Genomic DNA, 12,879 nt, shown 5'->3' with positions numbered 1-12,879 from the left:
ACATGCAAGCAAATATTGCTAAACAATCTTTTAAATGACTTCATCATCGACTCTACAGGTATATGACCTACCAGATGAGGCCTCAAGCCTCTCAAGCCGGCTGATGAGCCAGTCCAGAGAGCTGGAAAACTGAGCACAGTTCTTTCTGTTGCCCCTGATCAGAGCAGCTGCAAGGCACACACAAAAGAGGATTTTGGAGACAGAACATAAAACTGGTAATCTAATGATGAAATGCGTTCTTTTATGGCTTTAAATGCTTCTAAAATAAAACACATTGATATCAAAATGAGTTTAATCAGGTATTCACTCTCTGAAGTTTGTGGAAGTATGGATTTCAGAAGATTACATTTGTTTTTATTGGAAGGCTATTTGAGAAACCAGAACTGTAGATCCCTCACATACCCAGCAGCTCGTAGAGGGAGTTGAGAATGGAGCTCCAGGCCTCTCCAGCTGCTTGTCCCACAGCTTCAGCGAAATGTGCCGCACTACTGTACACATGAAGGTGATCTATGCACTCTAGCACCAGGCTGATCATGCCCTGAGGGAGCATCACAGTGTCAGTTAGCAATACGCCTGGAGATTTGACAAATACCCAAGCACCATCAGACAGGACCAGTACCTCCTCCTGGAAGAGGTTCTGCCGGTTCTTGAGCGCTCGCAGACGATTCTGCTTGACCTCATGTTCAAGCTGCTCATCGGGAGGCTGGAAGTAGCCGATCAGGTCCTGCAGGCTCAGGTTGACCGAGTCTATGGGCAGATCTGCAGAGGAACTCTTCCCTTTTCTCCTCAGAGTGTCCAGATCCCTGTGCGACAGAGAGGACACACATCCAGATATAGATGACCGGTACACATGCACAAGGAACAATGAGAAGACAGCAGTAACCCACAGCTCACGACAGGTTGTCCCAAGAGCACCGGGAGAATACAGTGTACCAAAGCCTGAACACTCTTAGTGCTATGTAAGATAACTGTCTTCCCCTTGTTCTGTAGGTGAATGCTGTGTATTAGACGGACAAACCGGATGAAGAGGTTGAAGAGAAAAACAGAGCTGCGAATGACTCTGGCAGTTCGACTCTCCTCATGCTGAGACCGAGACAGCGTCAGCCCATCATCCATGTGGCCCTCGTGGTGCATAATTGCCTAGAAATGTAAAGAAACAAGAGTGCAATATGAATGATATATATCAACAAAAATGGCATTTTTACCAACATGGCAAAAACATATCAAGTCTTTCTCAACATATTTTTCATCATTTCTGCAATTTTCCACATTCTACTACTTATTGTACTTTTACAGCCTTTACCTGGAGAACCTTCACGTACCTTTCTCTGCACTCCTCCCATGCGTGCACACTTGGCGTCGACAGTCTGGTAGGTGAGCCACAGACATGTGTCCACGTGCTGGATGTAACACACAGAGTCTCCATATTTGATATCAGGGGTGCCCATCCCGTCCACCTCCTTCCTCACTCCAGGGTCCAGCTTTTCCTGGGAGATCACACCATATCTATCTATCTGTAAACCAGAGCGTAATAGCTGTATATGCAGTGTGTGGTACCTTGGATGACCTGAAGCAGAATGCTGTGGACTTGATGTCAGCCCTGTCTTTGTCCATGAGCAGCAAAACTCGGTCGTGGCTCAGACTTAGATACTTCCCTGTGGTCACATGACGCAGTCTGAACGGCTGGCCCCAGCGTATGTGACTCCCACTCCACCTGAGAACGACATGGGTCACTCGCTTCTTCAATCTGTTTGTGCTTTAAATGAACATTTAACATCCCTTGACACACAGATGGAGAACTAGCTGCATAAAAAACCCTTTACTAATACTGAATTTATCGGGTTATCTATGCAAACAAAAAAATCTACTAAAAAAGTGTGCATTATAAAAAATATATTTTGGTGGGTCACATTGATTACCTTGTGGTACAGACATAATATGGTCCCATAGTGGTTTATTCTTCTCCTCATTACTGCAATGTGTTTGTTTGCGTCCCCAGGTCCCAAACTGGGGAGCCATCAGCTTTTTTTCCAGCTCTTTCCAAGTAAAGTAAATATTTAAATAAATACAGAAGATATAAAACTCAAGTCTCAACTCAACTCAAGTAAATTGTGTCGAAATATCACCTTGGCAACTAACTCTGCTCCTCTAAGTCACATAGTTACTCAAGTGTCAATGCATAAGTTGTTCTTTGCCATTTTTATGACGTAAGAAAAAAAGCTACCGGGGTAAAAACGCAGTTCTGAAGATGAGAACGTCATTTTTTTCAATAGTAGCAGAAGCAGTGGCAGTATATAACCACACATAATTAAGGACTTTAAAATATAAGATAAATGTGGCAGGTTTGAGGACTGAATCCCCCAAGTTTTTAAATGTTTTATTGTTTCAAAATTAGTAAAATTGTCCAGTCTCAAGGTCTGGACCAAGATATTGTTCCTATTTTGTGCAGTTTTCTTATTCCACCAGGATTATTTTATAGGGTCTGAGTAGAGAGCTTGACAATGCTACGTACTGCACTTTTACTAAAGGACTGGCCGAGCTCTCCGACTGAGATTATGTGTCATCAAAGTCTAGAGGGTGAACGCAAACCAATTAAGATGTCCTTGAAGAAACAGGACTTGAGTAAGTGAGCAGCAGCTGATTCATGCAGTACCGACTCAAATTAAGTGTATGTCATATTAGTCGGACAGTAGTGATGCTCCACTTCGCTCAGCTGGATGTGCACATGTCCACATTGTTCCTCTCACCATTCAGACACGTTTGAGTCCACTGCGGAACATACAACATACATACAACTGATGTGTGCTCTACTCACATGACTCGAAGGGTCTCCAGTCTCCACAGAGACCGGGCGTGGCTGGACACTGCGCCGCCTTCATAATGCACCGACCTGAGGATCATGAACCAGGGTTAACATTTAGTCAAGACATACAGTAGTTTGCAGTGGGTTTAGAAAGTGGGGTTTCTGCGTGTATGAATATGTGGGAACAGGTGAGTGATTGCTTGGCGTAAAGCCCTTTCAGTGCCTAATGTAGTTGGAAAAGCGCTTTATAAACTCTTTATTCCTGTGTTATAATGTCTGATACTGTTTATTTATGTTTGTCACTCTTAAACAGTTTATGAATATTGCAATAGTGTCTAATGCCGTGCAGCCCCAATGCACAGTGACTTCTTGTGTCTTGTGTGTTAGGGATTAAGTTGTTCCTTACCTCCTGTGCTCATTCCCAAGCTCTCCAGATGGGACGGTCAGACACTCGTCCATGTGACCGTGAAGGAGGCGCAGGACGTCCCCTCCGATCAGATAACCTGCCCATGTGAGAGACACCGTGTGAAAGAGTGTGTGGGTTTGTGTGGTGGAAGTGAGGAGGGCACAGTCTCACCTTGTGCGACCTCACTGCCCGAGCAGATGGGGGCCACACTCCACAGAGTCTGCTGGAAGGCTGCGTCCACGTGCAGGCTGTCCGTGCCATAGGACAGGTGCTGCAGCACGAGAGCAGGGCACAGGTCAGCACTTCAGCTTTTCAAGTACACCATAGTTTGCTTCAGTACGTGACAATTTGATTTATAGGCAGGGCAATGGAACTGGCTCAGATTTATGTTATCAAAATTGATACAATGTCTAAAAGAAGCCACACTATGCTACAGAATCACTGAGGCCTTTCATCTGACTTAGATTCTAAATATATATAATCTTTCCTAAACTTTAGCTGGACTCATAGATGTGGCACTCACCAAGTATCTCTCCGATGAGACGCTGACCAGGATCAAGTCATCCCCGACTCGCACTTTCTCCCCCTCTGAGCGCTGCTTTGAGGCCGGATGGATGGTCCACCAGCAGGCCTCCCCTGGACACACACCTCCATGTCAACACAAGAGCCTGGACACACCACTACAACCACTGCTCTAAAGACGTGTTTTCATTTGGCACTGGCACTCGAAAAAAGGATAATGAAGTGAAGTATAAACCCTGTTATCGAAATCCTCTTTGCCTCTAGAGCTCAGCCAAACAGAATGAGAGCACAGTAACTGGAACACCTGAGCCCACATGCTTCATTTCTGTCCCATGAGATTGGTTTTCACCTGTGAATAACGAGAGTCGATGTGACTTACCTGTGGTGTCCTCCTGCAGTCCCACGTCAAAGGCCAGTTTGTCTGTGGACGAGCGTGACGTGGACAGACAGCACAGGTACTGCACACAGAGAGGCAGACAGCAGAGTTCTTCCTTACACTATTGTACACAACACTTGACAATTGCTCACACATGTTTTTTACAAAGTTTTATGCACACGTCGCACTTTGCAAGGACGGTGCTTTCACTGACCATTGAGCTGTAGGAGTGGCGCAGCAGCACGGCGTGTCCATAGAGAAGAGTGCGATGACCACCGCCCTGCGCAGTCTGAAAACAGGCCCAATGAGACATGAGGTCCAGAATGAGACATGTTCACGGAGAATTAGAACAAAAAGTGGCCAAAGCTACAGAAATACCACTGGACACAAAGCAGAGCTCGAGATGAGAAAACGACAGTATGTCTCACATGTGAGAGTGGGAGCCAGGTGCCATTTGACCATTTATCAAGCAAAGCTAAACATTTAGACTCAGAGAGAAGCACTATTGCAGACACAGAAAATACCACACGGGGACATTAGCTGTTGTTCTGGAGAAAAACAATATCCTTCATTTATTAGAAATATGGCAGGTAAATCGTTCATTTAGAAACTCTTCAGCCACTCATGAGTAAACGATAACCCATTTAAATTAAACATATTCGTACAAAAAAGGGTATAGTATCTTTAAAGCACTATAGGAGGATTATTCTTCATCTAAGTCTGCTCTGAAGATACTTGGGTGACTGTGCATTTTAGCATCACAGTGTGCAGTAAGACGAACAGTGAGCTGTGTGCCTGAAGAGTGTGGCATTGAAGTGTCTTAAGCACCAAATGTGAGTGTGTGTATCACCACAGCAGCCACTGCGGGACCAACACACTGTATATGAGACTGTAGCTCTGCTGTGCTCTCAAAGAGCTGGCCCTAACCATGACCTGACGAGACAGACACCACATACAGAGAGGCCGGGACCTACCCACACTTCCACATCTACATGCTGTGTGCAAATGAGAGAAAACAGTGTTTCAGAGACAGCACCCAAACACCCTGTGTCCACACAACACATCAGCAGTCCACACCACTGTCCACTGAAACGTGTATCCATTACATGATAGAGGCATCATGAATGCGTGGGTGATCGGTTCTGCTCAGGAGTGAGAGAACGAGTTATGCAGGATCCGTCGCAGGTGGCAGAAGGGTGTGATGTTTATGGGATTTTGTCCTTTTGAAATGCACCGAACGCTCAGTGGTACAGTTTTTGCGAGGATGTGTGAGTGTGTGTGTTTTTGTGTGTTGGTCTGGCTGGACTCACCGCGTCCGCCTTGTCCTCAGTGTTGGCGAGCATCTCCTGCAATGCTCGCACCGACAGAGACTGCTCCAACACAAAGGTGCAGATAGACAGGTCTGGAGGCACATTCTGAGGAGAGACAGCACACTCACTGACAGGGACACAGTCGGTATTCTGCTGGAGCTAGACATGCTTATAAACATTTCAGCGAAATAGACAAGATCTGATAGGACATTATTGCTCTCAAGAAACACTCAGAGGGTGCAAATAAACAGGAAAATGTACAATCAAGTAATATAATTTCACTGGAATACAGAACATTTTAGCCAAATTATGTTACCTGTTTCAAAATGTGTCTGTTTGAAATATATGTTTTCTCATTAGAAGGCACCAGTATTCTTCCTGTGGGCTGTAATTGTGTGTCGTGAAATACCGGCCTTCACAGACCACAGCGGTGTAGAGGAGCCAGGCTGTGTAGCTGGTCGTACCTTGGAGTTGGAAATGGACTCGAGGAAGCACAGTCTGTTCCCAAAGCCCTCAGCAGCCAGGCACAGCTTCTGCTGTTCTTTATGGAGAGTGGCAGAGCACTGCAGGACCACCTCATCATCCTGCACACAGAGGATGGATTGTGAGGACAGACGGACACACTACTGACTCTATGAACTATGGCAGGATTGGATTATGCTGTTTGTACACAAACAAGATGGGATTAATGTTGCTGAATTACTATATTATTGACAGATCAGTACACCCAGCAGTCTCACACAGACCCATGTAAGGGCTTTGTAAAGAGCATGTTCGACAGCCCACCCACAGCCTTGTACACTCTGAGAGCCTTGTAAGGAAGGTGACCCAGAGCCAAGCTCATAGAGCACATTCAGACACAGCACAGGGCTCCTCTCTGCTCCTCCACACAGACAGAGCACACTTCCTGGTGCATGTAGAGCATGTTTTTTGTTATTTCGATAGACTTTATTTCAAGACACTCTGAGTGGTCAGACAAACTCCCATTCCCAATGGCCCATTGTACAGCAGTGGACCATTCTCTTTCGTAACATTTTGAGACCAGCCCTACAGCCATATGCTTCATTATGAGTGTCTTTGAGTGCGCTGAGCTCTAAATTACATGCAGCCCTCCCCTGTAGAGCACGAAGAGCTTAGAGCTGCCAGCACTGACCTGCACAGATCAGTCCGGGACAGAGCAGCCTCAGTTTGATCTGCCTGCACCACTGTCCAAATCCCCTGAATCCTGTCCCTTGACTGCGTGGCTACATGCTCGCATCTGTTTGATAACAAGGCTTTTCCCAATACCCCACATATCCAGCACAACGCTCAGCCCTGCACTGAAGCCAGCACCCACAGCAGCATGTCGCGCCCCTCACACCAGTGCCCCGAGTCATTTCCATAACTATCACCATGACGATAAGCAGCGTGCTCATGAGTGATGCCTGTACAATAATGCCCTGTCATTGTATAAGAGACAAACTCAGGAGTTACACATCAGCCCATAGAGGACGGCCCAATGTGCTGCTGCGGCGAGGAGAGACTTTCTATATGGGACATTGCAGAAAGTTGAGGAAGTTTGTTAGTGAGGCCACGGGACCCACTGGGACAAGCGCGGACCGCAGCAGAACTGTCAGAGAGTGGAGCTACACCCTGCTCCAGAAAGTCCGCCTCAGCAGTGATGAATGAGAGAGCTCCCCTCCCTCTATGTAGGCCACAACACAGGCTCACATCACAAGGAGACACAAGCGGTCAGATGGTCTCCTCACAAAGCAGGACTTCCACAGTCAAACAGTACATCAACAAAAAATAACTCTGTCACCACACTGTGTCAGATTCCAGGTTACATGTTTCAACATAAAACTCTTGACAGTGTGCATACAAACATGCCAGCCATACCAAACATGCTCCTAATGCTCAGCTTGAATGCTGTATTTTTGCAGTGGATTGTCACAATAAAGCGTTTGAAAGAGGACTGAACATATTTAAAGCTCATGTTTCGCTACCTGTAATCAAAGCACAGCAGCATCTCCATGGAGACGAGCTGGCAATGTCCCTCTCCTCGCAAAGAAACGAATCAGGTCACAGAAATAAAAATGTAAATAAAAAAGAATGTATTCTATTTATTGGGTGAAATTTTACACAGGATGTCCTGGTTGTGGAACACTCCTCGGACGTACCAGTCACCTTCACGTAGCTGTCTTGTGAAAATATGGAAACTCTCTGCTCTGGCGTTGTAACCTTGATGAGCCGCCTGCGTGTCACAACAAGCCACATCTATGAAAAAGGCCAAGGTCATGTGACGTGAAAAGGCACTAAAACGCTGAACCAATGTGTAAAAGACAAAAGAGCGTTGGTCTAGCACTGTGGTTCCCGAACTGTGGCACCTTTTCCACCGATGTTACTTCAGCTTCTTCAGGAGGTTATTTTCATTTGAGTTATCTTCATTTATGATTTAGCCATGACTTACGCTAAGTTAAGACATAATTAATATAGTTCAATATGGGTATGTTTTGGAGAATGTAAGATCCAGTAGTCCTGATTTGATCTTGACCTATACGCTTGATGATGGTACACTACAAAAAGTGACTTGAATTGAGGAAATGTATCTTGTTTTGAGCAGTTTTCACTCATTTAGACTTTTTCCTGATCTGACCATGTTTACTTGACTTGTTTGATGACATTTCAGACTAGTTCAAAGGTAAATCTCGCTTTAAATAAGAAAGTCAAACTGCCAAGGGGATAAGACCAATTTTCTTATCCCATTGGCAAAGGAAATTACCTGAAATAAGGACGAAATGTATATAATTTAGGACAAAAGCTCAACTAAATCTTAACTAGACAAAACTGCTCCAATGTTGATAATCATGCTCAAATTGAGACATTTAAACTAATCTAGTGAATTACTTTTTGCAGTGTATACTTGGAAGGTCAAATATTTGATGATCTGGTCCTTGAGAAGAACAATTCTCTGTTCAGCCTTTGAACCCTCGAAAGGGCATCTTCAAAGAGGCTTTAGCTTCAGAAGCATCGAGCCACCCACATGTGACACTGTGCATTGCCTGTCCCCCATGTTGACCATTCAGAGCCAACGTTTACTTTAATCCATGCATTATGCCATCAATCTCATGAAACAATGACTGGGCATCTTTGACACTTGATCGTATAATTGTACCTATTCCCTGACATTTTCTTTGCTTCGCATGAGCATGTTTCGTCACCCCACAGCTCCGTTCATGTCTCGACCTGCAAGTGCACCCACACACACACACACACACACACACACACACCAGCAGATCAGTCAGGAGCTGAGTTCTCACTTCTGGTTTATTTTGGTGAACTGTGACTTTGAAAAGCTTGATATTACACATTAAAGCCAAGGTAACATTTTAATTGACTAGATGGAAAAGAAGCATTGATTTCATTGCAGGTGTTTTCAGTGGTTAAAAATAGGGTTCTCCTTGGAATCGGCTTTTGGACTTTGTTTGGAGCGGGAAATCGACACACCTTTCCATAGACAGGCTGCATTATGTTTGGCATTGCATTTGCTTATTAATCAGTGTCGTGAGCATGGAAAATGTGACCAGGAATGTTCCGCAGTGTGGCTTTAAATGAAATAAATGTAAAAAATCATGCAGAGGAACTTGAGGCAAAGGCTTTTCTAAACAGTAGGTTCTCTAACACAAAGATTGCCTATTAGACATGGACAGTGAATCCTATCACAGCGGCATGATGCAACGTCCTCTGTCCACATGGATATTTCTGCGCCGTGCGGCCCATAGAGCGGACGGATTATGGCCTTCGGGGCATTTTTGCTCTTGCTTCAGCTGCACATATGCATTTAGATTGAATCAGCATCATTCACTCTTCAGCAGAGGGTAGTTCTCTGTTACATTTTGACTGTAGCTTCTTTGAGTAGTTTTGTCACGCAGTGTTTTTAGTACTTGAGTAATATCATTTTGAAATAACACTGCCTGACCCAAAAAGAAAAGGTTGCCAAATGGATTTATCTAACTGTTCTGATCTGGGGTTGCTGCAGTTCAATCAATCAATCAATCAAATATTTATTTCTAAAGCACAATTTAAAACAACTACTGTGCTACTACTAAGTGCTGAACAGACTAATACAACAACAAGACATATTCAAGATAAAATTACTAATGAACATTAGAGTAACGGCTAAGGACAATAATAAAATAGGTGTTGAGTGCATTTAATAGTGTCAGAACGCCTTCGAAAAAAGATGTGCTGTGAAAGGCTGTTCTGAAGTTTAGGCACAACTACAGAAAAGGCCCCGTCTCCTCTAGACTTGAGCGATGAGCGTGGAACTGAGAGCAGGAGCCGGTCATCTGACCTCAAGGCTCAAGGAAGACAGGTAAGGTGGGGCCCAACCCATGTAGACATTTAAAAGTGAGCAGTTGGACAGGTCTAGAGATCAGCTGACGGCATGACCATCCTGAATAAACCAGGTTATTCCATCAATGGATGTCTTCTTCCCTGACGACACGGGCATATTCCAAGATGACAACGCCAGGATTCATCAGTCACTTTGTAAAAGAGTGCTTCACAGAGCATGAGACATCATTTTCACACATGGATTGGCCACCAGATGCATTGAGATCTTTGGGATGTGCTGGAGAAGGCTTTGCACAGTGTCACACTCTCCCATCATCAATACAAGATCTTGGGGGAAAATGTATGCAACACTGGATCTTGTGAAGCTAACTGAAACAATGCCACAGCAAATGCATGCTGTAATCAAAGCTAAAGGCGCCTATTAGAGCGTGTGACCTTTTTTTTGTGGTCAAGCCGTGTGGTTTAAACTCATATAGATTATCTTGGTACATCTTAATTATATTATGTACATCATTAGTGTATTTGTTCTATTACATCAATAAAAAATAGACATACTTAAATTAGATTTTTACACTCAAGCAGTTACCCTCTAGGCCTGTACATGAAGAGTCTTTCTCAAAGACACAAAGGATTGAATGCGATCCAATACTTTATCTGTGAACCATGTACTTTTACTAGGATAAGAACAGAAACAGAGGTTTGTCACATGAACTGGATTTAAACTGATGCTGATGGTGCAGTCTCAGTAATGATGTTTGGAAACAGGTCTGTGGAGGTCTGCAGCTCCTCTCAGTTCAGGAAAGACACAGCCCCCTGAGCAGGTATTGATCAGGGTTTAAAGAGCACTTACCCAGAAAGGGTCGAGAGGAGGGGTGGGCACATGGACATGGCTCCAGACCCCCTAGAGGGCACTTCGCTCTAGCTTTTAGACAGACCGGCTCTGAGACACAACTCCAGAATAACCATCCAGCGTTATAAGGCTTTCAGAGCTTCCCTAGACCCCAGAGACCACAACGGAAACTACTCTACACTACAGAGCACATACAAACACAGGTAACACCACCCATCTCCCCACTCCATACCTCCAACATGCACACCTACCAGAGGTTTAGCACAAAAACACACGTTATCAGGGTATATAATGTAAACAAAGGTGTACAGCTGTGTTTGGAGCAGGGCTGACTCCTGTCCTTGCCCCAACAGTGAGATGCCAATACTGGGAGATCTCAGACTGAACCTTCACATGCTCACAACCGTACTCATTAAGCTATAAGGCTCCAGCTAATTATAATCTAAAGTTGTTTACGTGGTGCTTATTCATTGAAAGTCACTACACCTCATAATCACTCAAAGGGGATCCGCTGAAACTACAAGAACTACACATTCATAGTCCAGGAGCAGAAAGACAATTAGGGAGATATCTGACTATAATGGCAGTTGACAATATGTATGAACATTGTTAAATTGTGATTTTCAGCTCACACGATCACCTTTAGTTCTGAAAACTGGACACATCAACTTCCTGCCCCAGTCGCACTTACAGGACAGCAGGGCAGGTGCTGTATGAGCCACAGCGCTGTGAATTTGTGATGTGGACCGGACTGTGGATACCCGGAGGTCACATGTTTCTGCAGCACCACTCTGCAGCACCCCCCTCCGCTCCCCACCGGTCCAGAGCCCATGGCCTGATGGGAGCCAGTCTGTGCACCCCATACCTGTCACTAGACGCACCATCATGACTAAAAGCCCAGTTCTTCTGAGCTGACAGTGCGGCATCAGCGCAGAACTCACATCTTACACGCAATTACGTAACACTTCACTTCAGTAGCTTTGTGAAATTCCTCTTACAAGAAAAATGGCTGACGGATATTATTATTATGCCTCTTTTTGGAGCAACACCAAAATGTTGGAGTGTAACCAATGGATGCGCATTGCATCTGAATTTTTACATCATCCATGGCACTGTCATGCATGTTTGCGTGCAGGGGGTTCCTTTGATCGTTCGGACTCCTGCTTGTGCTTGATGTTTGGGTCAGATCATGCTAATACCTGGGCTGTACAAAGAGAAACGCAACAGTTCATCAACACCCCGACACTAAACTGAGGAATTCAGCGGATCATACAACCGCACTGCGCCCGCATCCACCCAGCATCATCCCCACACACAAACCGCCTCTGCGGCCGAATGACAGCAGAGCTCTGTGGGACTTCACCGCCCACCTCTCTGCCACCTCTCTGCCTCCTCTCTGCCGTCTGTCTGCCGCCTGTGTGTGGACAGGGCTCCACCAGCGCGTTGCGGATCGCTGACCACAGAGAGTAACCCACCGGAGGGTCCTGCCTAATGCGGTAAAGTCCCTGCCCTGAGCACGCGCATCGAGACAGCCGCAGTAGTGCAGCATCACTGCAGCGGGACTTACGGTCCTCAGGAACTGGATCTCGTCTTCAGCCTCCCCGCCCTCGGCCATGCTGAGCTCCCGTTAATGATGCTCCTGTCGCAGCGGAGTGCCCGGGCGCGTGCTCCTGCGCGGCTTCAGGCTCGAGACGGGCAATGAGTCGAACATCCGAACTCGCCTCTCATTGGGCGCCTCACGCACGCGGAGGGAGGAGCTCAGACGGCACAGGTGTTGGCGCGTGTGAGCGTGGATGAGACCGCTACGTCTTGTTTAACTCTTTCCTAACACAAGTCTTGAAGATGACATTCTACAGGAAGGTTTGAGAACTATTCTTCATCCATGAAGTCCAACAGCCTCAAGATGAAAAGGAGTTGGAGGGAGAGAATCCCGCAACACATCTGAACCCAAACCCTCTCCTCCAGGACGACAACTCTTACAGAAGGATGGACTCTGACAGGCGGATGGACAGACAGAAAAGGCCATGGGATTGAGGATTAGGCTATGAGGCTGGAAAATGGGGCAGTGGGTTGGTTTTGCATGACACACAAAATAGATTATCTTTGGTGGAGTTTGTTGAGCTGAACATTGGCATACTTTAACCAGTCATGAGAATTACTTGTTTTGTTTATTTGGTAGGGACAGTGCATTGGGGAGAACATGCAGACTCCTGGTGGGAATCACTGCGCCACCGCCACCGCCCAATACCACCCATCACTACTTGATACCACTTGAAT

General features: G+C 45.6%; 1 protein-coding gene across 3 annotated transcripts in view; it reads right to left on the bottom strand.

Annotated features, from left to right (window-relative positions):
* Positions 1-12,328, bottom strand: part of ryr2a (ryanodine receptor 2a (cardiac)) — a 46,811-nt gene extending 34,483 nt beyond the window's left edge. For 2 of the 3 annotated variants that reach the window (XM_079578138.1, XM_079578139.1), the window contains exons 1-16: positions 12,170-12,328; positions 5,882-6,001; positions 5,418-5,522; positions 5,082-5,102; positions 4,322-4,396; positions 4,111-4,189; positions 3,733-3,845; positions 3,381-3,480; positions 3,210-3,306; positions 2,816-2,890; positions 1,558-1,714; positions 1,323-1,487; positions 1,019-1,140; positions 620-803; positions 403-538; positions 72-167 (exon numbers count right to left, since the gene is read on the bottom strand). In XM_079578138.1, coding sequence (XP_079434264.1) covers positions 72-167; positions 403-538; positions 620-803; positions 1,019-1,140; positions 1,323-1,487; positions 1,558-1,714; positions 2,816-2,890; positions 3,210-3,306; positions 3,381-3,480; positions 3,733-3,845; positions 4,111-4,189; positions 4,322-4,396; positions 5,082-5,102; positions 5,418-5,522; positions 5,882-6,001; positions 12,170-12,217 — 1,693 coding nt within the window. In that variant the 5' untranslated portion in view covers positions 12,218-12,328. The remainder of the gene's footprint in view (positions 1-71; positions 168-402; positions 539-619; positions 804-1,018; positions 1,141-1,322; positions 1,488-1,557; positions 1,715-2,815; positions 2,891-3,209; positions 3,307-3,380; positions 3,481-3,732; positions 3,846-4,110; positions 4,190-4,321; positions 4,397-5,081; positions 5,103-5,417; positions 5,523-5,881; positions 6,002-12,169) is intronic. The other variant, XM_079578140.1, reaches the window with a different exon arrangement.
* Positions 12,329-12,879: the final 551 nt, after the last annotated feature.

The sequence above is a fragment of the Gobius niger genome (assembly GCF_951799975.1).
Source record: "Gobius niger genome assembly, chromosome: 19".
Classification (NCBI taxonomy): Eukaryota; Metazoa; Chordata; class Actinopteri; order Gobiiformes; family Gobiidae; genus Gobius; species Gobius niger.
This window is presented reverse-complemented; position numbering and strand designations above follow the sequence as displayed.